Raw genomic sequence first — 27,619 nt, 5'->3', positions numbered from 1 at the left:
ATCCTGGCACATGCAAGACTAGGACTTTAGCCACTCGGCTACTACACTGAGCCTGAACTCAATCTTTTAATTACAAATTTAAAATTTTTGAAATTACTAGTTATTTTTATTTTTGATAATTTTTATACAGTTGATTTGTGTGTTAGGGTCGAGAGCTACAGGAAGGTGGGTGGGATCACCATTTCCACATTCTTTTTCTTTCCTTCCTGTATCTGGGGAGAAGGGAAGAACTAAGGGGAGAAGCCACACCCAGCATCCCAGATGCCTCTCTACCCCAGGATGAAAAACAGCCAGCCAACACCACCCCAGGGTCCCCGATCAGGGGCGTGCTCTGAGGGTCCTGCTCATGAGGTTTTGATACTTCAACAGTTCTGAATTACTGCCGATCTCTCCAGAATCCACTGGTTGACACAGTCCACCTTAGTTTCCATTTGATAGTTATTCACTGCCGACACATGGCTGGGGTAGTTGATCGATTTGTTCTGTCCTCTGTTGTGGTACCAGGTGTCCTCCGCAGGTTCCAATAGACTGCCATGTCCTCCATGTGCACCAGGATATGCTGTCCACTGCTCCATCTAAGCCACTGAGGAGGCCCAGCTCTGACACAAGCACTCCACGGCTAGACCATGGAACCTACAAATCTCTCCATGGTTGGGGTTCTGAGTCCAGAAATTCAGTTGCGGGGATCCCCATAGAAACTTCATCTTGGTGATCCCAGACCTGATTCTTTTGTGTGATTGCCAACATAGGGTCCGACACAGCCCATTTCCCCAACGAGCTTATGCATATTCTGCTGGTTGCAATTGCTGGATCAGTTCTGTCTCCAGCCTTGTTCTCTACACAAATCAAGTGGTATTGGAGGCCAGCCCAATCATGCCCACTGCACACTTGACTCTCACACAAAAAAGTGGGAGCTGCAGCCTAGTTGGAGCGACCCACAATAACCCCCACCAGGCCTGCTCCCTGCCCTGGTTCCCGTGCTTGCCAGTATGTGCAGCAGACTAGTCCAGTCTGTTTCACATCCCGTTCAGCTCTCATTCATGTCATGGGCATTGAAGCCTAGTTCAACCCAGCCAGCCCCACTATCCAGCCCATACAAATGCCAGTGGGTGGTACTCTCTGTCTAGCCATGCCTGCCCCTGTCCTGGTTCTCATGCTCACCAACCCAAGAGGGCATTGCCCACTGTTTCCCTACTGGGTGGATCATGCTCTCTCCAGGTGGTTCTTCAGTTTAACTTGACTGCTTTTGCTCCCCTGTGCCAGCCTCTGCCAACTGATGTTGTAGCAAAGCCTAACCAACTCATACCTACTCTGATTTATGCTTGTGCCAGTAGGAACAGTCAGGCCAGCCTGACTTTCCCCCGATCCAACTTACATGCAGGCCAACAGGTGTTGTAGCCCTGACCAGCCCAGCATGGTCTGTTCCCATTCCAACTCACGCTCTCCAGTGGGAGTGGTGGTCCAGCAGGGGAACCCCTCCCTCCCCAGGTCTCATGTGTGTGGATGGATACTGCAGCCAGTCTGGCATGGCCCACCTCTACTTGACATTCACCAGTGGGTGCTGCAGCATGGCCGGGCCTGGCCCACCCCCAATTCCAACACTCTATTCTGGTGCTGATTCACCAGTGGGTGATATGAACTGGCCCAGCCCTGTTTACCCCCGAGCTACACTAAATGTACGCCCATGGGTACCATTCCCTGGCCTGGTCCAGGCTGCTCCCTATCATGGTTCTTATGCTCACCTGCATGGACTGTGTCCCAACAGAGGAGTCTCCCAAGCTCCTCCATCAGAACTTCTACCAGTGCTAGATCTCGCACACACTGGTGGGTCGGGCCAGCCCTACTTAGTCCACATCCTGTCCTAGCAAGAACAGTGGCCTTTCCTGACAGCCCTTCACTCATTCCAGTTTTTACTGTTGTGTTACAGCCCAGGAAAGCCCGGTCCTCACCCAGACACAGCTCACACATGGCTCAGCAGGGGCAAAGACCCAGCCTAGCCTGTCCTACACATACCCTGGTGTCACGAGCACCAAGGGGTGCTATAGTCTAGCCCAGATTGACACACCCCAGACCCGGCCTACAATTGTATCAAGGGACACTGCAGCCCCCGCTCTGGCCTTCGCACTCACCAGTGGAAACCGCAACCCAACCAGGGTGTCACCTTAGCTTCCCAACCAAGCCTGTTCCCAGCCACAGATCGTGCACGTGCCCCTCCCTTGTCTTGGCCTTTGCCTTAGATGCTGTAGCCTGGCCTGACCAGGCCTGCCCCCAGTCCCAATTCTCACTAGCAGGTGTTGGAACCTGGCCCTGCTCAGCCTGCTCCCATCCGTGGCTCATGCAAACTGGTAGGTGTGACAGCCTGGCCCAGCACGATCTGTGCTCCAGGCTGGTTTCTGCACTTGCCGGTGAGCTAAGATTTGCTCTGCCCTGCCTGGTCTGCTCCCTTCCAAAACTGACCCACACATTAGCCAACAGTTGGAGCTACCTTGCCCAGTCTGCCCGACTCCCAGACCTGGAGCACGTGCTCACCAGTGGGAGCTATGACCCACTAGGGGAGTTTTCCAGGTTCCCCCACTTGGCCCACTCCCAGACCCAGATCTCATGGATGCCAGCGGGTGCTTGGCTCTTACCTGGCATAGCCTGCCCCCCCATCTTGGCCTAGTATGAGTTGGTGAATGTTGTGGCCCGGCCCACACCACACCCTGTTTTAAGATGCACATGCAGGTGCTACAGCCTGGACCTGCCCAGACTATTCTCGATCCCTATATCCATGAGTATTGGCAGGTTCTATGGTCACACCTACCTCAGCCCATCACCACCCTAACTCTTGAGCTAACCAGCATTTCCAGTGTTGGGCCCACATATCCGCCACAGAATCTACCGCTGGACCTGGTTCTCTTATGTGCTGCTTATTGTCATGACCCTGTCTAATGTGATCTGTCCAGTTCTGACATTCAGTCAGGTACTGGGATCTAGCCCTGCTAGACAGGCCCCCAGCCCTAGCTTTCACACGGACTGGCATGTGGTGGTCAGCAATGTTTCATGCTAACAAGCCCAACTCTGGATTCCCACGTGAGCTGGTGCATCAGTCTGACTCACACAGATCTTCCAGTCACTTCCCTCCAAACCACCAGGTCTCAGCCCCTCGCTTACTTGCAAGTGCAGTGACCCTGTCATTGAGTGTCCCTCAGGATTCATTCCTCACCTACACGTACTGTGGCCTTATCCATGGATGTCCCTAGGCAGTAACTCCAGACCTCCAAGACCCCAGAGTTTGCCACCGGGTGGCCAGTGGGTGAAGCCCAGCTCTGGCCACCCACAAGCCCGGGATTCACCCACTGCTTGGCAGCAGTGGACAGGGAGCTAGGCCCCCAGCAGGAAGCTGGCTTGGCACAGATTCTCCCAGCCAGAGCCACATGGCTGGGAGATTCAGACACCTGCACCTCTGAGCAGATATTTTGGATTCATACAAATAAAATGTTAGAGAAAATAACAGCATACACATTGGAATGTAGCAAGTTGCGACATGGTGAAAGCATGATGACGGATCGGATTCCCCCTTGTTTACTTCACCGGCCTCACTGATGCGTGCACAAACAACCACAACTCCTGCCAGCCTGCCTGGCTCCAAGTCCCCGCTCCGCCTCGGTCGCAGCTTCCTGCCTGTCGCACCCTCGTGGGAGACCAGTTCGAGGACAGTCACACAGGGTCACTTTGGGAACGCAAAGTCCCAGAGCACAGGACTTGGTCCCCAGATTCACAGGCAGCTCTGTGATTGCCCACAAGCTCATCGCTGCCAGCCTCCGCGTGAGGGGTGACAGACACACTGATGAGGCTATGGCCACAGCGGGTGTGTTCAGGGAGCTGAGACAGAGGGGAAAACCTACAAATGTAACCCGAGTCCAGCAAACGATGGAAGGAAGCCCTCCGGTGTTCCACCGCTCCAGAGATCTCAAGAAAGCTTCAGCAGCTGGTTTTAATAATATGAAAAAATTGGGCCTGGCATGATAGCGTAGTGGTTAAAGTCCTCACCTTAAATGCGCCAGGATCTCATATGGGCATCAGTTCTAATCCCGGCAGCTCCACTTCCCATCCAGCTCCCTGCTTGTGGCCTGGGAAAGCAGTCGAGGATGGCCCAAAGCCTTGGGAACCTGCACCCACAAGAGAGACCTGGAAGAAGCTCCTGGTTCCTGGCTCCTGGCTTTGGATTGGCTCAGCTCCAGACATTGTGGCCACTTAGGAAGTGAACCATTGGACGGAAGATCTTCCTCTCTGTCTCTCCTCCTCTCTGTATATCTACATATGGGCACTAGCCTGAGACCCAGCTGTTCCACTTCTGATCTAGCTCTCTGCTAACCTGCCAATGTGCCTGGGAAGGCAGGGGCTACCACATGGGTAGCCTGGCCCAGCCCTTGCAACCATCTGGGAAATTAACCAGTAGATGGAAAATTTTTGTCTTTTTTCTTCTCTCTGCAACTCTGCATTTGAAAAAAAAACAAAAATAAATCTTTAACATTTTTTTTAAATTTCAGTAACACTCATGGTACACCTGCATCTCCCACTAACTGCCTGATTCTGTGTTGGAGGTCCCAGTTGATGCCAACACCAAGAGACATATACAGTCGGCATCCATGCCAATGCTGAGACGTATACAGTCGGCATCCACGCCAATGCTGAGATCTACAGTAGTGTCAGTGACAATGCAGAGATGTGAAGCTATCTCGACTTCAAGATGGCAACGTGACTCTTCACCTACAGGCCCCAGGAGACTGTGTTGTCACTACTCAGCTGTTAGAGTATAAAGTTGGACTGGAGTTGATGCGGGCAAGTCACTTACTTTTTTAATTTTTAAAAAGACTGTTCTATTTGAGAAGCAGAGACAGGAAGAAGGGCCAGCTCTACAGGCTGTGGGTGAGGATCCCACATCGGTGGGGTAGTATCCCCTCCGCTCCAGTCCTGATCCAGCTCCTTGCCAGAGGCTGGGGAAGCAGCAGAGGGACCCTGCACCCACGCAGGAGACACGGAGCAGCTCCTGGCTGCAGAGTGGCCCAGCAGCCTGTTGCTGTGGCTATCTGGGGAGTGAACCAGTGGATGGACGATCTCTGTCTCTCCTTCTCTCTCTGTAACTGCCTTTTCAGATAAACATAGAAGGTCTTCCACTTGCTGCTTCACTCCCGGGGTGGTGACAACGGCCAGAACTGAGTTGGTCCAAAGCTGAGAGCCAGGAACTTCTTTCAAATCTCCACAACTTGCGCCATCCTCCATTGCTTTTCTAGGCCACAAGCAGGGAGCTGGATGGGAACTGGTGCAGCCGGGACACAAACTGGCAGCCATATGAGATGTTTGGTGCCTCAGGGTGGAGGATTAGCCTGTTGAGTTACAGCACAAGTCCCAATCTAAAAAAAAAAAAGGAAAGAGGAGAGGCACAGCTCGACCCCAAACACGACGGCACTGTCATCTCACACTTCCGCCGAGCCCCGGCGGGAAGCTGGCCCCCAGTGACCGGAACAGCTGCTGCAGTCACTGAAGGAGGAAGCCCCCGGAGCCCTGCAGGCCGAGGTCAGCTGCCTGAGGCTCGGAGTCGCCCTTCGCTGCCAGCAGGGAGCGCAGCCTCCGCACAAAGTGGGAAGGCAAATCTTTCATAAAAATACACACTTAATGTGTATCCTTGAAAAGCTTAGTGACCGCGGGGAGGAATGCAGGAAAGGACAGAACCTTCCATCACAGTTCACCTCCTACATGCCTACAGCAACCCCATCAGGTGCCAGGGACTCCAGCCGGGTCTCCCACGTGAGCGGCCGTCATGTGCTGCCCCCCCTCCCCCCCCCGCCAGCACAGGAGCAGGGAGCTGCATCAGAAGGGGAGGGGAGGCTCAACGCCAGGCAGTGCAGGACAGGACGAGGGCGCCCAGGAGCTGGCTTCATCAGCTGCACCACATGCCGGCCCCATTTTCCACACACCTCTGAAGGGGCCACATGGGTGTGTAACAGCAGGAAACGAGCAAGACAATGTCTGTACAGGAAAATGATGAGCTTGACTGAGGGGTGATGCCGGAAGAACCCTGAGGAAAATTCTGCCAGAGCAAATGGAGAAGCCTGGGCCCTGGGTCTCCAGGAACAGGGGACAGCAATGCACACGGGGCATGGACAGACAGAAGGAAGCCGGGAGGTGGCAGGGAGTGGCTGCAAGGCAGAATCTCAGCTCCGCAGAGGGGAGATGACAGCCGTGCAGCCTTGTCTCACTTCCCAAGGATCCACGCTGGGGTTTACCACTCCCACCTGCCATGGCCAGACAGTGTGGAGGGTGAGGGTGACCCCCCCCCAGGACTTGGTGGCTCCTGCCCCTGGATGGCTGTTCTGGGGTAGCCAGGCATGCAGGGTGCTTGCGAGAAAGCTGTGTGCCGAGGAATCAAGACTAGCACTCACCTCCAAAAAAAAAAAAAGCCTGCCCAGCTCAGGTGAGCCATTGTGAGGGTGCAAACGTCATGAGACCCTGCCCTAGGTTCCTCCATGGTCTTACTGTTGTGGCTGCTGAGCTTTGGGGTGCTCTGTGATGTGACATGGCAGGTACCTTGTATGAAGACAAGGACCCATGAGAGCAGCACAGATGGGGACTGGAAGCTGGAGGGGAGCAGGACGGTCCCCAGGCTTCCAGCCTGAAGATGAGGAAGGTGGCAGAGAGCCGATGACCGTGGGAGACAACCATCGAAGAAGGGCGCGCTCACTTCTTTTCCTCAATTAGGAGCCCAGGCTTGAGCGTCAGTGACGTTTTGGGGCCTTGAATTAGCCCTCAGCCTGCTGAGCCAGCACCCCATCCCAGCTGCTCATGAGCCTGGGAAAGCCGCAGCAGGTGGCCTAAGTGCTTGGGCCCTGCCCCCACCTGGGAGACCCGGATGCAACTCCTGGCCATGCCTGGCATTTGGGGAGCGCGCATCAGGCTGGAAAGCGTCATTCCTACCCACTGTGACATTCTACTTACACGGGGCAGGAAGGAGTTGGCAGTCCGGTGGATCAAGATTAGCAGGGGGTTAAAAATCCAGTTCTGAAATTCTAAGTGAGTTTTCAAACAAAACAGTGGTGAGAAGAAGTCAAAGAAAAGCTACCGAGAGAGGCAGGCGTGGGGCACAGTGATTCACACACCACTCAGGGTGCCAACCAAACCTCCAACACGGCTCAAGTGTTTGGGTCCCCACCACCTACTCAGCTGGCATCTGATTTCTGGGCTGGCACAGCCCAAGAAGTCAGCCAATGCATAGGGGCCCTCTCTCTCTGCCTTCCAAATAGAATGAAAAAAAAATGTAAAAAATAACTTTCAAAGATAATTTCCTTAAAAAAAAAATCGTTACAGAAGTTGTCAGAATAGAGAATGCCAAAGTGGCAGACAAAGGGTGAGCATGGCAGACACAGCCCTCTGTCGCAACGCCGCGCCTGGCACACCCGCGCGCACAAGGGGAGCGGTCCTGCAGGTGGGCGGCCCCTCCCCAGGCTGCTGCTTCATCACCTCTCCACGATGAGCCTGGTCAGGACGGGCTCCTCGTACTGCGTGGCATCTTTGTTCTGTGTGTTGCGGCACTCCTTTTTGAGGCCCTTGAGCTGCGCCCCTGAGGCAGGGACCCCGCTCGAGGACACTTCCGGCCTGCTGGCGCTGCCATCTGGCTTGGCAGATTCCGGGTAATCCGAGAGGGACGCGGGAGAGACGACGGACTTGTCCCCCTTCCTGTCCGTTCTCTTCTTTTCTTTCACCATTGCCCCGGGAGGCCTCGCGCTCGCGCCACACTCCTCGGGCGAGAGCTGCTGGGTTCCACGCCACGGGCCACTTCAGTCTGAAACAAGCACAGGGAGGCCTCTCAGCACGGGGACTTAAGCTTTCTGATTTGTCGTCAGTCTGTTTTTTGGTTTTTTTAAGGATTTACTTATTTTTATTACAAAGTAAGATATATAGAGAGGAGGAGAGACAGAGAGGAAGATCTCCTGTCCATTGATTCACCCCCCAAGCAGCTGCAATGGCTGGAACTGAGCCAATCCAAAGCCAGGAGCCAGGAGCTTCCACCAGGTCTCCCACGCGGGTGCAGGGTCCCAAGGCCTTGGGCCATCCTCGACTGCTTTCCCAGGCCACAAGCAGGGAGCTGGATGGGAAGTGGGGCTGCCGGGATTAGAACTGGCGCCTATATGGGATCCTGGTGCATGCAAAGTGAGGACCTGAGCCACTAAGCTGCTGTGCAAGGCCCTTATCTTTGGTTTTCTAAAGCTTGAAAAACAGCCCTGAGTACCCCGTATCATAAAAATAGGATACTGTCAGGGTGGTGCATAGGAGTAAGCCTTTGCCCACAGCAATGGCAGCCTGCGTGAGTCCTGGTTTCTGTCCTGGCTGCTCCACTTGGGATCCAGCTCCCTGCCAACACACCTCAGATGGTTAAGCTTGTTTCAGCCTGGCCGATGCAGCCGAGGCAGCCATGTGGGGGAGCACTCTGCACCTCCCGCGCTCTGTAACCACCTCTGAAACAAATACACCTTCTAACTTCCACTGAAAGCCGATACCCTTCTGCCACCTAAACAACAATTTAACCTTGACTTGTGGGGTCCTTAAACACAGTACTCAGAGCACAAGGGGCTGGTCCCCAGCCTACTCACTCCCAGGAACAGCGCCAGTGCCTCTTGGAGAGCAAGCCAGGACCTGCCAGGAGTGACCTGGCCATGGCCATGGACTGGGGATGGGCTTCAAAAGCCCCCACCTTCCAGGCCTGCACCACCAGCCTGGCCGAGGCCATCCTCAGGCACCCACCCCGAACCCTCCCTCGGGCACCCCCACCCACGAGCTGACCTACACAGAAAGCGGCTCCCATTCCTTACCCGGAGGTGTTGGCTTTTCCCGTTCTCGCAGGATCAGGGGAACATCCTAGTTGCACGTGCCTTCAAATGGCCTGAATTTTCTCACCACACCAGCACCCCTGTCCTCACACACCTGCTCAGGCCCCTTGGGAGAGGAAGGAGTCCCACGGGACCTGGGCCAGGGCATTCAACTCACTGGGCTCAGCGTCCCTCCAGCCCCAGCTCCGTCTCCAGGCAACCGCTCTGCCCTGTGCACTGGCATTCTTAAAGGGGCAGCAGCACCTTCACCTCCTGCCAGATCCTGGTGGGCCCTGAGGGCTAGAGGGCCAGGGCTGGGCTCTGGAGCCAGACTGCCGGCTTTCTCAGCTCCAGATGCTGCAGCGGGGCCCCTCCCCTCGACTCCCTGCCCCACAGAAAGGGGTGAATCCAGGCATCTGTTCTCCATAGCTGCCGCACACAAACCACCACAGACCCAGTGGAGAGAAGCGACCTGTTTATTACCACGCAGTTCTGTGAATCAGTCTAACAGGGCGGTCCCCCTCCGAGGCGCCAAGGAGTCTGTTCCCTGGCTCTTCCTGGCTTCAGCCACGCTGTGGCCAGCAGTGCCTTCCTCCAGCTCGAGTTCTAGGTCCCCAACGTGTCTGCAGAGACTCCTCTACCGTGCAAGCAGATAGGGTCACAGCTCCTGGGGATGTGGACACAGCTCACTCCACGAGGGCCAGCTCCCACAGAAGTCCCAGCGAGGCTCAGTAAACCACCCTCCCCCCCAACACCAGCAGAGGGACTGACAGTGGACGACTCGGGGCACCCGAGGAGTGCCACCCAGGAAATGGAGACCTACTCTCCCAGGAGCAGGAGGCCTGCAGCTGGAGCAGCGAGGGCAGAGCTGGACCACACCCTCGGGTCTGTGGGGCGAGCCACTGGGACCCACAGGTGCCGCACACAGCTCAGATGGAAGGAGATTCCAGAAAAGCTTGCTCTGAGCTTCACACCCCAAGGAAAACCAAGCCCCCGCATGAGGGTCCGCGAAGAGCACAGTCGCGGCTTGTCCCCACCCCAGGGAACACTGAGAGCGCGAGGGCCTGGCTCCCTGGCTTCTCCTGGGCCCAGCAATCCCTGGATCACTTGTTAAAACCAGACGAGACGCAGAGTTGAGAACCACTCACTGCCAAAGCCCACAATCTCACATTCATGGAATGAAGCCAGTAAGTGCTCTTCCTGCTTATGTAAAACACGCTCTTGTCTGTACACCACACACACACATGAAAGCATATATACACACACGTGGACACAAGCCCAAACAACGGGATATGCACGTGTGCACATGTGCAGACACACACGCACAGGCACCGTGGATTCCACGTGACCAAGGCCCAGTGCTGGGAGAAGTCTCTCGAGCCACTTTGAGGTGGCAGAGGGACGTCGAGGCGCAGGTTAGAGTTCAGACAGCACAAAGGCCAGCGGGAGCCTGCCTGCGCCGACGGCAGAGTCCCCGCGTTGGGACAAGACGCAGGGGTCACTGCTGAGAAAGGACGGCCAGGTTGGCGACATGCCGCAGCGTGGGCCTTCCGTGGGGACAGTTCCAGGGGTGCTCCATCTCGCCCATGCGGGTGACCAGCTGCTTCATCTCGCTGGTACTCAGCGCAGTGCCAATCATCACCTGGGCACAAGACACAACGGGCCAGGTGACACAGTCTGTAGCTGGAAACGCAGCTGTCGGAAGCGCTCGCCCAGGACGAGGCTGGGCCAGGTTCCCACTCACCGGAGACCCCTGGGCCAGCCCCGCCTCGGGAGCAGAGAGCCCCTTAACCCTTCCAGGCATGCCGGACCCAGCACCACCTCTACAGCAAACACTGGTCAGACCTGACCCTGACCCTACCCCTCCTGGCCACTGCACCAGCCCTGCTCTCCCCCCGTGGCCCCATCCTGTCCCCCGGTCAACTGCAGTAGCCCTGCACACACTGCCCCGTGAGCCGTCCTCCGCAGTCTGATGGATGTATTTAACGTTCACTGATCCATCTGAAAGGCAGGATGACCCAGAGAGAACTGCCACATCTTTTACCTGCTGCTTCATTCATTGCCCAAAGGGTCACAGAGCCGAGTCACGGCCAGGTCAGGAGGCGGTCACTGAGCCGCTGTGCCTGCTGCCCGGGACACCGTCCCCGGATCTTCACGTGAGTCACCCACCTTCCTCTCAGGTTTTAGCTCAAATGCCCCTGCCCACTGTCTGGGAGCAGCGCCTCACCTCCCCCTCCCCGGTGAGGCTCCCACAGACAGGAGCAGATGTCACAGCAGGCAGAGACACTGGAAGCTGAGAGGGACAGGACAGGGGATCAACTTGACCCTGACCTCTCCCCCAGCGGCACCAGTGGCACCGACGTGCAGCCACAGCCAGGGGATGGGTCCCAGGGCAGGGCTCCGGCTCGCTACAGCCGGCAGACAGAAGGGAGCCTGGCTGGAGAATGTTGGAGGTGGAAAGCCCTCCTCTCACTCAACTCCCCTCCAGCACCTTCAGCCCAGGACGCGTAAGTCACACTTCCACCTTCTTCTTCAATTTATACTGATTTGTTTGTGAGGCACAGAGAGATCAGGAGACAAGGAAGGCGAAGGGGGGTGGTGGGGAGTCTGAACCAGGCCAAATCTGGTTGCCGCAGCACAACGCTGGTCTCCAAGCTAGGAGGCGGAAACCTGACCAGCTGAGCCCTCGCTGCTGCCCCAGGGGTCTGCAACGGCAGGAAGCTGGCTCAGAACCCAGAACTCAGCAACAGCCCTTCCAGCACTCTGGTGTGGCACCTCACGGCAGCTGAGATACCAGGCCTTGGTGTGACTGGGTTCCCAGCTCATGGGGCCGCTGGCTGCTGCTACACGAGGTCCGGGCCAGAGCTGTCCCCTGACCAGCCGCTGTCCCTTAACCCGGCCCCTGGCCTGCCTGACCCTGAGTCTCCCTCCAGTCCCTGCTACTTCTAACTTCTGACCCTGGGGAGCCTGGGGCTCCATGCTTTCCTCACACTGTGCCCTGTCTGGACACTCAGGGCAGCCTCCGGCTCCACTGGCACACTCCAAGCCCTGGCACTTGCTGCCACTGCTTCTGCAGTGACACTTTTGCCCAGGGCGGGGAGGGCAAGGCTGTCTCGTTTCCAGCAAGCAGCTCACAGGCCACCATGCCCACAGCGGCTCACTGCCCTCGCTTGCACCAGCTGCCACTGCTGGTCCTTTCCTGAAACAGGGCACACCCCTCTTTCCTGTTTCTTTCTCTTTCTCTCTGCCACCGACCAGCTGCAGGGCCTCTGTGACCCAGGACAGGACTTGCCACACCTAGGGGCCTCATCGATATAAGTCCTGGCCTTTCTGATTGCTTAGAGAGACTTTGTGTGGACAAGAAGTGGACCCCAACCTCTGCCACCAGCCAGCCACCTCCCAGCAAGAAGCTGGGGAGCAGCCGCGTGGGACAGCCCGAGGGCCCCAAGGGACTGCCGGGTGCTGGCGCTGTCACCACCCGTCACGTTCAGGGACTGGCGAGGTGCCACAGCTGTGCCAGGCATAGCAAGAGCAAATGAACAGAGGCCAAGCAGGAAGCAGAGTAGGGGCGAAGGGTCAGGGCGCTGCTGAGTGAGCTAGGGAGCAGCTCGGCCCACGTCCTGCCCGGGCTACTCACAGACTTGCGGCAGGCTCTGGAGGCAAACATCTGGCGGACGCGCGACGGCCGACACATGACCCCGGGGCTGTCGCCCAGCATGAAGAGCAGCTCGTCTATGTCCTGCGGCCCGAAGGTCCAGTTCTTACTGGTCGGCAGAGACACCAGCTTAGCCCTTTGGGTGACCGGAGCTGAAAGAACCAGACATCCGTGGGGCTGGGGGATGTGGAGCCGGCACAGCATGCCGGCGTCACCCAGCCAACGTGGCCCCAGCCGCCGCGGCCGCTCTGCGCAGGCCCGACCACGCCAGGCTGTGCAGTGACTCACCGCCTTCATCGATCACGAACTCAAAGCCGTTCTTGCGGAAGATGTCCAGGTTCTCAAGGAGAATGGCCTCGTTGACAGCGGTCAGGTGCAGAGGCTGCGGCCTGGGAGACAGACAGCAACGTCCAAGGGCAGGAACAAGACGGACACAGCCGTGCCTATTACTGCTCCCAGAAGCCACTCGAAGGATGCCATCCAGCGGCATGCCTTGCCGTTATTCGGGCATCACAACTGCCCGGCAGTTCCTCCTGCTGCATGCCCTCCTTTTTACAGCTTAGGGGACTGCAAGAGCCACCTGCTCTCTCCTCACTCCGTCACCCCACCGCAATGGCCTGGTTGGGCTTTCCGGTTTGAATTCTACCTTCTAAGGACAACGACTTCAGGGTGGGCACTGGGTCCACTGGGTAAGCTCCACTGGGTCGCCCACCTCCCAGACAGGCCTGCCTGGCCTTGAGAATGAACTTCACCCTGAGTCTAGATGCCTGCTGACGTGCACCCTGGAAGGCAGCAAGGGGTGACTCAAGCAGTGGGTCCCTGCCACCCACACAGGAGACCCACACTGAGCTCCTGGCTCCTGGCTCCTGGCATCGGCCCGGCCCAGCCCAGCAGTTGCAAGCTTGTAGGGAGTGAGCCAGAGAATGGAGGATCTTTTTCTTTTCTGCCTTCTAAAACAAATAAATAAAAACACCTTTTAAAAAGCCAATTGAGAGTCCAGTGAGAGGGCTCAATGGCTAAGTTCTCACCTTACAACTGCTAGGATCCCATATGGGCACCGGTTCTAATCCCAGCAGCCCCACTTCCCATCCAGCTCCCTGCTTGTGGCCTGGGAAAGCAGTCGAGGACGGTCCAAAGCCTTGGGACCCTGCACCCGCGTGGGAGGCCCGGCTCAACTCAGCTCCAGCCATTGTGACAATTTGGGGAGTGAATCATTGGATGGAAGATTTTTCTGTCTCTCCTCTGTAAATCTGATATGCCTTTTCAGTATAAATAAAATCCTAAAAAATTTTTAAAACTAACTATTTAAGGGCCAGTGTTGTAGCACAGAGAGTTAAGGCACTGGCTGCAGCACTGGCACCCCTTATGAGCACTGGTTCAAGGCCAAGGTGCTCCACTTCCAATCCAGTTCTCTGCTGATGCACTTGGGAAAGCACAAGATGGCCCAAGTGCCTGGGCTTCTCTCTCTGTGCAAGACTTGGCTCCTGGCTCTGGCCTGCTCCAGCACTGGCTAGTACAGACATCTGGGGAGTGAATCAGCAGATGGAAGAAGATCTCTCTCTCTGGGCAACTCTTTTAAATCAATCAATCAATCTTACCCTGCTCCTGCCCTCCCCCCTCAAAAAAATGTAACAAAAATGCAACTTCCCCTCCTTTCTCAAGACAAACAGAATCTGAACAATAGGACACCCAGAGGGCAAGCTCCAACCCCCTCCTCCCTCTGCCTGCACTGCTGCCTCACCACTCTCCTCCTGGAGGGACCACGAGCTCCAAAGCAAACACACCATGCAGACACAGGCTCTGCCCTGGCCCTCCTGGGACTAACACAGCAGTGGGAGCAGATGGTCAACGCATGAACTCTAACTCCAGGCAAGGAAGAAAAACCCCTGCTATTGGGGCAGGGCCTGCGTCTGGGGTCACACAGCCCCTCTAAGGAAGGGAGCCCTGCGCTGCCTCTGGGGGCTGCGGAGAACCAGGGGTGAAGGCGGGTGGGGAAGGGCATGTAGGACAAGCGCTGGGCAGAGATGGCTCTCTGTGCCCGGGCCCGCATACTGACAGACTCCACTACGAACGGAGTAAGCAGGCTGGCCATGGTGGTCAGGCAGAGGGAGCAAGAAGGTTAGGAAACAAGGGCCCTGCCAGGCAGGAACTGTGCGTTCCACCCTGAGGCCCTCAAGTGCCTGTCTCCCTGGGACCCACACTGGCCTGTGACAGTCTGGGTCAATTGGTAATGCCACCCACGACCTCTCACGCACAAAATGGCTAAGAAACAAATGACGAGCTCAGATAAACACCCTCATCCAGTGCACAAACTCACTTATCGATGTCTTCGCTAATGCTGAAAATACACACAACTTCAAAAGAACAAGAGAACAGACAGAACTGACCCCAGCTGGCAGAACTTTCCTGATCTGAGTTTATTCCTCTACTTGGCTACACTTTTGGATAGCTGTAAAGTGCATCCCACCACCCGGGACACGGTGGTCAGTGAGAAGGGTCATGCTGACCAGGCAGAGCTGGGTACCCAATCACTCAATACTCGGAAGGCTTGGCAAGGGGAAGCCAACCGATACACAGGAGATGCTTCCACAAGGGAGCAGGCACTTGGTAAGGCCAGCGAGGACCACAATCATGCAAAAACCTACTGCGTGCATGCATATGGCCCCAGCTGACACGGACGGACAGGCATATGCGCGCACACACACGAGCCAGCAGGCTTCGCTAAGCGCGGGAGCGACACGGGCAGCCGACACACGCACGGACCAACTCACGCTATGAGCCGCTGGCCCTGGAGCACCGTGTGCTGCTGTAGCATCTCGAAGTTGTACTTCTCGTCCGTGGCGTGCTGGTCCACTATGAAGAGGTCCTCCTTCAGTCTGGTGATGATGAACCCTAAGTTGAACTGACCGATGATTTCCATCTCCGCAAACATCGTTTTACTGCAGGCAGACAACATTAATTGGAGGAGCTCAGAAAAGATGATTTTTCAGGGCGAGCACGACTGTTCAATAGGCTAACCCTCCACCTTCAAGTGCTGGGATCTCCTATGGATGCCGCTTTGTGTCCCAGTGGCTCCGCTTCCCTTCCAGCTCCCTGCCTGTGGCCTGGGAAAGCAGTGGAGGACGGCCCAAAGCCTTGGGACCCTGCACCCACGTGGGAGACCTGGAACAAGCTCCTGGCTCCAGATCACCTCAGCTTTGGTTATTACGGTCATTTGGGGAATAAGCCAGCAGATGAAACATCTTTCTCTCTCTCTTGTTTTGCAAATTTGCCTTTCCAATAAAAATTTAAAAAAAATTTTTTTAATAAAAGATTTTCAACAGAGTGTGGGTTGGGCCAGGTTTGGTTGCAACAAAAACCAGTGCACATTACAGAATGCCAAGGTGAGGTGACCTGTGCCAGATGTGGCCACAGCACCCAAACAGCACAGGTGAGAACCAGGAAGGGAGAGGGCAAAGCCGGCAGGGGGAATGTGGGCTCCCCTGCTGGACAACCACTCCCACTGGAGAGCGTGGGTTGGGATGGGGGCAGACCAGATCAGGCAGGGCTACAACACCTGTGGGCCTCATGTAAGCCAGATTAGAGAAAAGCCAGCTTGGGCTGACTGTTTCGACTGGTGCAAACAAAAATCAGAGTGGGTGAGGGTTGGTTGGGCTTAGCCGCAGCATCAGCTGGCAGGGGCTGGTCCTGGAGGCTAACTCTGTCAAGCTGAATCCCAGCACCACCTGGAGAGTGCAGGATCCCGGAGCGGGAGAGGCCCAGAAGGGAAACAGTGGGCTCCTCCCTCTCGGGTTACCATTCCCACTGGAGAGCATGAAAATCAGCACAGGGCAGGGTGGCTAGACAGAGAGGCTCCCAACAGCATGTGTGTGGGCTGGAGAGTGGAGCTGGTTAGGTGGAACTAGGCTTCAATGCCCACTGACATGAATGAGAGCTGAATGGGATGTGGGTCAGACTGGACTAGTCTGCTGCACATACAGGCAAGCACGGGAACCAGGGCAGGGGGAGGGCCTGGTGGGGGTTATTGTGGGTCGCTCTGACTAGGCTGCAGCTCCCACTGGTTTATGTGAGGGCTGAGTGTGTGCTGGGCAGAATCAGGCTGGACTGCAGCACCCATTGGTTCCAGTGGAAGACAGGGCTGGAAGCAGAACCGACCCAGCAATTGCAACCACCAGCTGATCAGGGCCATGGACTGTGCTGGGCCCTGTACTTGCTAGTACACACAAGAATCTGGTCTGGGAACACCTTAGACAAAGTTTCTTTGGGGATCTTCCCAATCAAACTGCCGGACTCAGAACCCTAACCAAGAAAAGACAGAAGACAGAACAAGTCAATCAACTACCCCAGCTATAAGTTGGCAGTGAAATACTGGGCGAACCGAGACTCTAAGGTGGACTACGTCAATCAGTGGATTCTACAGTGACCTCATCGTGCTTGGAGTGGTGAGATTGGCTGTTGAACTATCAAAACCACTTGAGCAAGACCCTCGCAGCATGCCCCACTTCAGGGACCTGGGATGGGTGGGAGACTGGGTGGGGCTTCTCCCTTTATCTCCCCCTTTTCCCCAGATACATGACAAAAACAATGTGGAAATAATAGTTTTACTCACTTTCCTGTAGCCCTTGAACCTTTTTGCCCTTATTTACTAAATGAAGGATGTCAAAAATAGAGAAAAAAAAAAAAAACAACAACTGTGACCCCTAAGGGATCAGGGAGGGCGGCCCAGAGGACCTCTTGCAAGAGGCCCCACCTGCTGATGTGCATAGCAGGAGTGGCCGCTGCCTGCAGGACAGAGCGAAGCTGCCAGGGTGAGCACCGCAGAGGTTGGCTGGCCTCTGCTGGGCCCTGCTGGGCCCTGCTGGCCTCAGCTGGCCTCTGCTGGGCCCTGCTGGCCTCGGCTGGCCTCTGCTGGGCCCTGCTGGGCCCTGCTGGGCCCTGCTGGCCTCTGCTGGGCCCTGCTGGCCTCGGCTGGCCTCTGCTGGGCCCTGCTGGCCTCGGCTGGCATCTGCTGGGCCCTGCTGGCCTCGGCTGGCCTCTGCTGGGCCCTGCTGGGCCCTGCTGGCCTCTGCTGGGCCCTGCTGGCCTCGGCTGGCATCTGCTGGGCCCTGCTGGCCTCGGCTGGCATCTGCTGGGCCCTGCTGGCCTCTGCTGGCATCTGCTGGGCCCTGTTGGCCTCGGCTGGCCTCTGCTGGGCCCTGCTCTGCGGGAGGACAGGGGTAGTGGGCGTCCAGAAGCAGAAAGCTTGGCTTTACTGTGTGCCTCTGGCGCCCTCCACTGTCAGAGCCTAACAGTGCACCAGGGTCCAGAAGCAGGTGGGAACACACTGGAGCTGGAGCCCCTAAGCTGGCACTGGCAGATTCCACCTCTCCCGGGAGCTGTGTGAGCTTGACCCAGCGGCCCACGGGGGTCACTGTGGACAGAGCCTGTGTCCTTGGCAGGGCCAGCTCCTGCCACACTCCACAACACATGGCTTTACAAAGAGGATGAGCAAAGCACAGCCCGCTCTCAGGAACAAGGCTGCTTCACCTACCGCCCTGTGTCCATCTCAGTCTTTCTCATGAGATGCAGTTCTCAGGAGGAGTGAATAAACCTCCCATTCATCAGCACAGCACAGGCCACGCGGCCGCTGTGCCCGGGAGCCCCAGGCCCATGCCAGGGGACTGGAGTTTCACAGCCAGACCCAGCAGGGGCGTGTCAGAAATACAGAGTCCTGGGCCCCAGGTCCTCGGGAACGAGCTCCCCTGCAGGGCGGCCAGGCGTGCTGCTGTTCCCATGGGCTCCTTAAGTGATTCTCACGTGTACCAAATTCACAATGCGCGACAGGAGAGAAAGGCACTGATGAAAACCACTGTTCTTAAAAATGACAGTTAGGGGACTCGGCGCTGTGGCCTAGTAGCTAAAGTCCTTGCCTTATATGTGCCAGGATCCTATATGTGCGCCTGTTCTAATCCCGGCAGCTCCACTTCCCATCCAGCTCCCTGCTTGTGGCCTGGGAAAGCAGTCGAGGATGGCCCAAAGCCTTGGGATCCTGCACCCGTGTGGGAGACCTGGAAGAGCTCCTGGCTCCTGGCTTCGGATAGGCACAGCCCCTGCCGTTGTGGTCACTTGGGGAGTGAACCATTAAATGGAAGATATTCCTCTCTGTCTCTCCTCCTTGCTATATATTATATATATTTGCCTTTACAATAAAAATAAATAAATCTTAAAAAAAAAATGACAGGGCAGGAACTATGATTGAGGGGTGAAGGCGGCCACGGGGGACACCCCACCCGTGTCAGCTTCTCTGCTCCAAGTCCAGCTCCCTACTAACACACCTGGGAAAGCAGAGACGACGGGCCACGTGCTCGGCCTGCATGCAGTTCCAGGCTCCTGGCTGCAGCCTGCTCCAGTCTCAGTCACTGCGGCCATTTGGAGAGTGAACCAGACAAAGAAAACAAATCCCTTACTGTCTTGTAAGCAAATTAAAATAAATATATACATTTTAATTTAAATTTTTAAATTACTTAATTTTCATTTGATGAGAGCCAAAAAAGAAAAAAGTCCCAAGGACAGAAACACGAGACATGGGATGTGCCGCAGGTCTCTCCCCAGCAATCACACAGGTCCGACTGCGCCCCGTGAGCGTGGGTGCGCGTGCGCACAGGCACAGCCACAGGCACAGAACGAGGTGCCAGGCTCTGCACGTTGGCTCCACACAGCAGTTCCTGACATTTTTTAAAAAGTTCTCTATTTATTTGAAAAGCAGAATCACAAAAGGAAAGGTCTTCCTGCCCTGGCTCCATCCCTGGAGCTCCGCGTCTCCCACGTGGGCACAGGGACTTGAACCTACCTGCTTTTCCAGGTGCAATAGCAGGGCATCTGATGGAAAGTGGAGCAGCCGGGACTCAAACCGGTATCCATATGGATGCTTAACCCAATATGCCACACCGCCACCCCGAAACTCTTTTTAATGTAAGCTAGACACTGTGAGTGCCCTGGCACTCACCCAGCGCTCACTGAGGAAGAAGGCCTACCCTGACTCAAGGAAAACCTGTGTGGCCCAGACAGCAAGTGCTATGCACATTCAGGGTGACCAAGCTGCAAGGGACAGGACAGACCACAGCTGAACAGCTGATGAGACAGACACACGGACGGGAAGTCTTGCAACATAGCCAAGACAAGCCAACATTGTAAAAAGCAATAGTACGGGCCCTGTATGGTAGCCTACTGTCTAAATCTTCCCCCTTCAAGTGCTGGAACCCCATATGGGCGCCAGTTCTAATCCCGGCCACTCAACTTCCCTCCACCTCTGTTTGTGGCCTGGGAAAGCAGTAGAGGATGGCCCAAAGCCTGCACTCACATGGTGACCTGGAAGTAGCTCCTGACTCCTGGCTTTGGACCGGCTCAGCTCTAGCTGTTGCAGCCTCTTGGGGAGCGAACCAGCAGATGGAAGATCTTTCTATATCTCCTTCTCTCTGTATATCTGCCTTCCAATAAAAAAAAATCATAAATCTTTAAAAAAAAAAAAGCTACGTTACTGAGAATAAAGCGGCAGAAGTGGACAGCATCATGGCACAGTGGGTTAAGCAGCTGCTGGCGACACTAGCAGCCAGTGCAGGCGCAAGCTGTTCCACTTTTTGAGCACTGGGGGTCCTTCCACTCATGCTGGAGACCTGGATGGAGCTCCTGGCTCCTGACTTTGGCCTGGCCCAGCCCTAGCTACTGCAGCCATTTGGGGAGTGAACCAGTGGATTGAAGATCTATAATTCTACTTTTCAAATAAGTAAATCTTAAAAGAACAAGCAGAGAGGGGCAGGGAGAGTGTTCTGCCTTCCTTACAGTGACACTCGTTCTCATTTACCCACAGGTGTGATGACGTGCTTGCTGCTGTAACTTACACTCGCAGACAGCAGACAGCTATGTGCAGAGGGAGATGTCCCCTGGCACTGAGAAGCTTCCTCGAGGATGTCCCAGGGCCAGGAAGGAGGACCCCCAGCAGGCATGCTGAGAAAACGCTTTCAGCCGGCAGCAGAACAGGACACAAGCCAACATGGGGCTGGCACCTACGATGCCCACTAGATGCCTGGATCCCGTGGCAGGGCTGCCCTGGCCTGCCTCCCGCCTCTGACTTACCACTCCAGACTGCTGCCCAGGCAGACCAGGGCAGGCAGCAGGGATGGCTGAAGCAATGCAGGCCCTGCCACCCATGTGGGAGCCTAGGGTGCCCCAGGCCCTCGGGGCATCTGGACAGTGAACCAGCAGTTGGGGGTTCTCTGTGTCTGCTCCACAAGTTAATAAAGAGAAAGGGGGGAAGACACCAAGAGAATGCACATGACGGACGAGAGAAGCACGTGTGAAGAGAAACAGCACTTCCGGGGGGCGAGGTAAAGCTGACCTCTGAGCTGCCCCAGCATCAGGGCGTGGAGGCGGCAGGGCCCCCCGGAGCGCACCAAAGCCACGGCCAAGGAAGCCCGTGGACCCGCAGCACAGCCAGGCAGGCGGAGACAGGCTGTGCTCTGCCACGGGTCCCAGGCGTGGCCGGCAGCAGCCTACCTGATCTCCTTCCTCAGCTCCTCCTCGGCTGCCTGGTTCTCCCCGGGGCAGATCCTGGCGCGGAACCTCCGGTAGCCGGCTTCGCCTCGACTCGACGGTTCCTGCTGCAGCAAGCGCCTCACCCGCTCAGCCAAGGAGCTCATGGAGAAGTCCAGGGGGACGACACGTTTCCGGATGCTCACAGCCACGTCAGGCTGAGCCACCGGTCCATCCCGAGTGCCCCCGCACAAGGAAGCACCGTCCAGCTTCCCACGCTTGGCGCTTGGGGACGAGAGGCCAGCAGGTGCAGATGGGACTCGGAGGCGTTTTCGTTGTTCGTGGCACTTCTCGTGAGACTCTGAGGCCTCTGTGGGCTGTGACACAGTTTCCTGGGACAGTCGGTCTTCCAGGGACCCTGCTGCACAGTCCGGGCTGCTGAGCCTGCTCTCAGAGTCAGCTGGGGTGCTGCTAGGCCCCAAGGCCTCCTCCCTGCCTGCCTCACCCACAGGGCGACAGGCACTCTTGCTGGGACTCACAGCCTCCACCCGAGGGTCCTGCTCGCCTCTGAGAGTGACAGAGCCAGGGAGAGGGCTGGGGCCTGAGGCCTTGCATGACACCACTGCCCTGCCGCGCACTGGGGAGGCCCGCCCAGGCGCAGGAGGCTCTGGGCTCTGAGACACCGAACGGAGCGAGAAGGCCTCTCTCAGCCTGGAGACAGACACTGCCCTCCTCTGCTCCCCGCCCGGAGTGCTGGCCGAGGGGCAGCTGGCCTGCTTCTCTGGGCCAGGTCTCTCCATGTCCACCGTGTGCGCTTTTATGAAGTTGCCTAAAGAGACAGGAAGAGAGAAGGGCTTTAGAGGCGGCAGGGGACGCAATGGGAAGCTATTTCCACGCCAACCGCTGCTTCAGGAAAGAGGGACACTGTGCGCCTTGCTCGTGGGGAGACAAAAGGAGCTCAGCACGTCAGAAGTGGGCATCGCTACAGACGTCCACCGGCTTTGTGGCCATCGCCCTAACAGGACACCGCAGGCGGCAGGCACTAGGGAGGCAGTGACCTTGGGCAGAACAGCGGAGACCACAGCAATGACCTGGCAAAACCTCTAAAACCCAACTTTTCCACAATTCTGGTAGTTACATCAACCAGAGAATGTTTATTCATGAGGACAGCCAGTCTCGGCTGTGCCTTCCCAGGCGTGCGGCCCCCTGAAGACCAACCAGTCATGATGGCTGTCACACAGCAGCCACCTTCGGGAGGACGAGGTGGGCTGGGCACTGTCCCCACCTCTCTCCAGGGCAGGACGGGCACGAGGCCGGACAGCCCGGGCAGGTCCTGACGCGCAGTCCCCTGGGTACAGTCGGCACCGCTGCCAGCTGGGCAGACAGCAGCCCACCACGCATCGACAAGGAAAGGCTCGGGAAGCACAGGGCCTGAGGACGGTGAAAAATCCTAAGATTCAAGAGGCCCAAGTTCTCTACAACAAGAGGAAACTTGCCAAAAACAAACACACACAAGAAAGTGTGGCTCCTCCATCAGAGAAATTGTCAACACGCTCAGATGGGGCCAGAAGAAGGAATTCGCTGGATAGAAGATTTTCAAACTGGTTTTTTAAGATACGTTCAGATACGAAACTACATCTAAAGAATTAGATGAGATTACCAATAAAGAGAAAAATATAGGAATTCCAGAGTCGAGCAGTTGCACAACTGAAGTAAAGAAGGCACGAGATGAGCTCAGCGGCAGGAAGCCACAGAACCTGCAGGGGGACAGCGGAGGGGATCAGCTGAGCAGCCCCTGCAGGAGCAACAGCCAGGGCGAACCCAGTGAGGGGCCTGTCGGACGCACGAGGCACAGTGAGAGGCACCGTGGGGTCCCGGGGGACCCAGATCATCCACAGGAAGTCAGGGCCAGCACTGCCCGAATCTGACGAGGCATGAATCCAGACAGGGGAAGAAGCTCCACGAACGCGGACGTGGGAAGTACACCCAAGACCGGCTCCACAGGTGCAGGAGACAGAGAGAACGCTGTGGGAAGCGATGTGGCCTGCACACACACACAAGGCACTCTGGGCCAGGTAAACCACACAAGCACAGAGCAGTCGCACGGCAGCAGGGGCCACACGGCACCGGGACTCACACGGCAGCAGGGGCCACACGGCACCGGGACTCACACAGTACCAGGACTCGCACGGCAGCAGGGGCCACACAGCACCGGGACTCACACAGCAGCAGGGGCCACACGGCATCGGGACTCACACGGCATCGGGACTCACACGGCACCAGGGGTCACAGGGCACTGGGACTCGCACGAGCACCGAGCAGCTGCACGCCTCAAAGTGTCAAGACAGAGACAGTCAACTGAGAAGTCAGAGTCTCACCAAACGGTGTTTTAAGAGAGTAAAGATCTGTCTTCCTCGCTGGATTGGTAACTCTGCCTTTTAAATAAATAAAGCAAATCTTTAAAAGCATAAAAGAAGGGCTGGTGCCAAGGTGTAGCAGGCAAACTCACCATCTGTGGCACTGGCACCACATACAGGTACCAGTTATAATCCAGCTGCCCTACTTCCCATCCAGCTCCCTGCTTGTGGCCTGGGAAAGCAATTGAGGACGGCCTGAGGCCTTGGGACACTGCACCCTTGTGGGAGACCTGGAGGAGGTTCCTGGTTCCCGGCTTCGGATCAGCGCAGTACCGGCCATTGCACTCACTTGGGGAGTGAGTCACCGGACGAAGATCTTCCTCTCTGTCTCTCCTCCTCTCTGTATATCTGACTTTGTAATGAAAAATAAATAAATCTTTAATAAATAAATAATAGAACAACTCAAGCCACGGGGAAGACCCGTACCCCGCGGACAGCTCGAGAAGCCGTGGGCAGGTGGCCCTTCCTCACCTTCAATATCCAACAGAGGCTGCTGGCTGACAGCGACTTTGTTCACGTCCCCGTCGAACATCCCCATCAAAGAGGTCTTCAAGATTGCCAACAGAAGCTTCTCCTCTTGCAGTAAGATCTGTCTTTTATCTGGGGTCACATTCACGTCGACACATTCTGAGGTGCAGAAGGAAATACGCTGGGTGAAGCCCACCGTGGGCAACGCACACCTCGCTGCCACTTTCTCGCAAAAGCCATTTTAGTATCCTGATTAATACTCAAAACTTGTAGCATTAGCTTTTTCAAACAAAGAAAGAACAATTTTTGAAAGAGACAAAATACGCAAAGATGTGAATGTATAACTCGTTAGGTAATAAAAGTAAACTATGATATTTTATCCACGAATGAACTTAGCATTTAGACAACAAAGTTACTACATGGTGAGCCGATGTGCACAATGACTCAATCATTCTATCCAGGTATGTATCTTAAGGAAACAGCTAAACATGTGTGGGGTATCTTAGGGGGCCTGGAGGATCCAGCTCACCGAGCCCGCCTGTATGGTGGGTGCTGAACCCGTGAGCCTCAGGGGTGGGGGTTCCAGGTGGGCCTTTGGTCTTCTGGCCCAGATCCTGGGGCCCACCTACATAGTGGGAGGGTGTCAGGTCCATGATCCCTGGGGATGGGAGGGTCCACTAGGGCTTGGGTCTCCTGGCCCAGGTCCTTGAGGTCTCGTGTGTGTTGGGTACTGATCCATGAGCCCCATGGGTGGGGGTTCAGCAGATCCTGGGCTGCCTGGCTCACCACCTAGAACTGGTCCTCCCCAGTGCTGAAGATGGAGTGCTGGATGGCAGACCACGGTGCACACGGAGGACATGACAGCTCACTGGGGCCTGCAGAGGACATCTGGTACCACAGCAGAGAACGGAGAACAGAACATACGGACAACTACCCAGCCAAACAATGACAGCAAATATCTGGCTGACTGGAAACCGTAAGACCGATGGTGTCAGTCAATGGACATTGGAAGGGATTCCTCATCCACAGATGGGCGACACTGACAGCATTTCCAAACTACTGCATCCGCTGGGCAGAACCTTCAGAACATGCGCCATTGTGACCCTGGGTTGACATCAGGTGGCCTTGCCCCATCCTCGGGTACTGGGATGGTTGGCAGGCTGGGAATGGCCTATCCCTTTATCTCTCCCCGCCCCCCGAAACAAGAAGAAGAAATAAGCTTGGAAACAATGATCAGACCCACCTCTCCCTAACCCTAGATCCTCCCCACCCCAATCAACCATGTAAACATCATCTAAAATAAACAAATAATTAAATAAAGATATGTGGTGCATTTCAAAAGGTCATGGGCAAACAGAATGAAGAGACTAGCTTTGGGCAAACATGTTTTCAAATCCACATGTAACTTTCTCCAAAAATTCAATTTCCACAAATGTTCTAAACACTCCCCCAACACACAGAGTTTTCAGTCGCTTTTGGGGGGCGGCCGGCGTTGTGGCCCAGTGGGTCAGGCTGCCCGGTTTTGACATCCACACCCCACAGAGGAACACTGGTTCAAGCTGCAGCTTCTGGCCGATGCACCTGGGCAGACAGGAAATGGCCCAAGGACTCGGGCTCCTGATACCTGCGTGAGACCAGGACCCAGCTCCTGGCTTTGGCCTTGCTCGGTCCTGGCAGCTGCAGCTATTTAAACAGCACGTAAGCGGACGAAAGATTCCCATCTCTCCGTCACTCTTGGGCCAATGCTGTTGTACAGCAAGCTAAGCCTCTGCCTGCAGCACACCCCACATGGGTGTTGGCTCAAGTCCTGGCTCCTCCACTTCCAATCCAGCCCCTTGCTTACAGTCGGGGAAAGCAAGTGACAGTGGCTCAAGTTTCTGCTGTGCTACACCCACATGGGAAACGCAGCAAGCTCCTGGCTCCTGGTTTTAAATTGGCCCAGCTCTAGCCACTGCAGACATTTGGGGAATAAACAAGCAGATGCGAGACCTCTTTCTCTGCCACAACATCTCCCTCTCTCTGTGACTCTTTCAAATAAATAGTTAAAAAATAATTTTAAAAAAATTTACATTTTGGGCCTGGTATGGTAGCTTAGTGGCAAAAGTCCTTGCCTTGCATATGCCAGGATCCATTATGGTGCTGGTTCATGTCCTGGCTGCCCCACTTCCCATCCAGCTCCCTGCTTGTGGCCTGGGAAAGCAGGCGAGGATAAGCCAAAGCCTTGGGACCCTGCACCGGCATGAAAGACCTGGAAGAAACTCCTGGCTCCCGGCTTTTGGCTTTGGATTGGCTCAGCTCGGGCCACTGTGGCCCACCTGGGTAGTGAATCAACTCGTGGATGGACAATCTGTGTCTCTCCTTCTCTCTGTAAATCTGATTCCAATAAAAATAAATCTTTAAAAAAATACACATTTTATTTGAAAGATAGATTTAGAAAGACAAAGATTTTCCAACTGCTTACTCCCCAAATGCCCGCAGCAACCAGGGTGGGACCAAGTAACAGCCAGGAGCCTGGAGTTCCGCGCAGTCTCCCTCATGGGTGGCAGGGGTCCAGGTATTGAGCCATTATCCGCTCCCCTGCCATGTGCATTCAAAGGTAGCCAGCCTACAAGCAGGACAGCCAGCACTCTGCTGTGTGATGTCAGCATTGAAACCAGCAGCTTAACCTACTGTACCACGGTGCTGGCACCTTGGGCAAACATTTTCATCTTTTCTTGCTTGAAATTAAAAAACAAGTCCATTTTCCTAATGATACAATGAATACAGTTTTAATCAGAAAAGAAGAAAATCTACATGAACCCATATCACATAAATCGTTCTCTTTCCAACCACATCGGGGCTCAATAATTCCTTTTAATTCTTTCGGGAGGACCAAAGCACCCGGCTGGCGGAAGCCTCAGGGGCACGCACCTGCGTCAACAGCAATGTTCAGAACGACGAACGGATGCTGGTGCCGGTTGTACATGTGGTACACCTCGTTCACGAGCCTGGAGACCTGCACGCAGAGAGAGGTCAGGGGAACGCAGGCAGCCACTCCTGTGACGCCCCAGACACCTGCACGCAGAGAGAGGTCAGGGGAACGCACACACCACTCCTGTGACGCCCCAGACACCTGCACGCAGAGAGGTCAGGGGAACGCACACACCACTCCTGTGACGCCCCAGACACCTGCACGCAGAGAGGTCAGGGGAACGCACACACCACTCCTGTGACGCCCCAGACACCTGCACGCAGAGAGGTCAGGGGAACGCACACACCACTCCTGTGACGCCCCAGACACCTGCACACTGAGAGAGGTCAGGGGAATGCACACACCACTCCTGTGACGCCCCAGACACCTGCACGCAGAGAGAGGTCAGGAGGGAACACACACACCACTCCTGTGACGCCCCAGACACCTGACGCAGAGAGAAGTCAGGGGAACGCGCACACCACTCCTGCGATGCTCTCACCACACGGCTTCCCCACCAGCAGACAAGTACACAACAATCAATCTGCTAAGCTCAGACACGCCCAAGGAGATTTCGGAGGTTTGGGGAAGGGACCAGTGCCATGGTGCAGCCTGTTAAGCTGCCATCTGAAACGCCTACAGTGCTTATCTGAGCCCTGGTTCCCATCCTGGCAGCTTCACCTGCCACTCAGCTCTCTGCTAATGGGCACCCTGGGAAGGCAGCTGATGACCCAGCCACTCGCCCCTAGCACACATGTGGGGGACTCAGATGGAA

General features: G+C 55.9%; 2 protein-coding genes across 2 annotated transcripts in view; both read right to left on the bottom strand.

The window, feature by feature from the left end:
- Window positions 1-7,808, bottom strand: part of RSPH10B (radial spoke head 10 homolog B) — a 32,519-nt gene extending 24,711 nt beyond the window's left edge. Inside the window, exon 1 of the mRNA XM_040989958.1 lies at window positions 7,501-7,808. Within this exon, the coding sequence (XP_040845892.1) occupies window positions 7,501-7,745 (245 nt within the window). The 5' untranslated portion in view covers window positions 7,746-7,808. The remainder of the gene's footprint in view (window positions 1-7,500) is intronic.
- Window positions 7,809-9,302: 1,494 nt separating this feature from the next.
- Window positions 9,303-27,619, bottom strand: part of PMS2 (PMS1 homolog 2, mismatch repair system component) — a 31,261-nt gene continuing 12,944 nt past the window's right edge. Inside the window, exons 9-15 of the mRNA XM_040989998.1 lie at window positions 26,805-26,889; window positions 23,898-24,053; window positions 21,034-21,838; window positions 15,273-15,440; window positions 12,790-12,890; window positions 12,484-12,653; window positions 9,303-10,488 (exon numbers count right to left, since the gene is read on the bottom strand). Coding sequence (XP_040845932.1) covers window positions 10,345-10,488; window positions 12,484-12,653; window positions 12,790-12,890; window positions 15,273-15,440; window positions 21,034-21,838; window positions 23,898-24,053; window positions 26,805-26,889 — 1,629 coding nt within the window. The 3' untranslated portion in view covers window positions 9,303-10,344. The remainder of the gene's footprint in view (window positions 10,489-12,483; window positions 12,654-12,789; window positions 12,891-15,272; window positions 15,441-21,033; window positions 21,839-23,897; window positions 24,054-26,804; window positions 26,890-27,619) is intronic.

This window comes from Ochotona curzoniae, unplaced genomic scaffold, assembly GCF_017591425.1.
Source record: "Ochotona curzoniae isolate NIBS_2020 unplaced genomic scaffold, NIBS_Ocur_1.0 contig_54, whole genome shotgun sequence".
Taxonomy (NCBI): domain Eukaryota; kingdom Metazoa; phylum Chordata; class Mammalia; order Lagomorpha; family Ochotonidae; genus Ochotona; species Ochotona curzoniae.
This window is presented reverse-complemented; position numbering and strand designations above follow the sequence as displayed.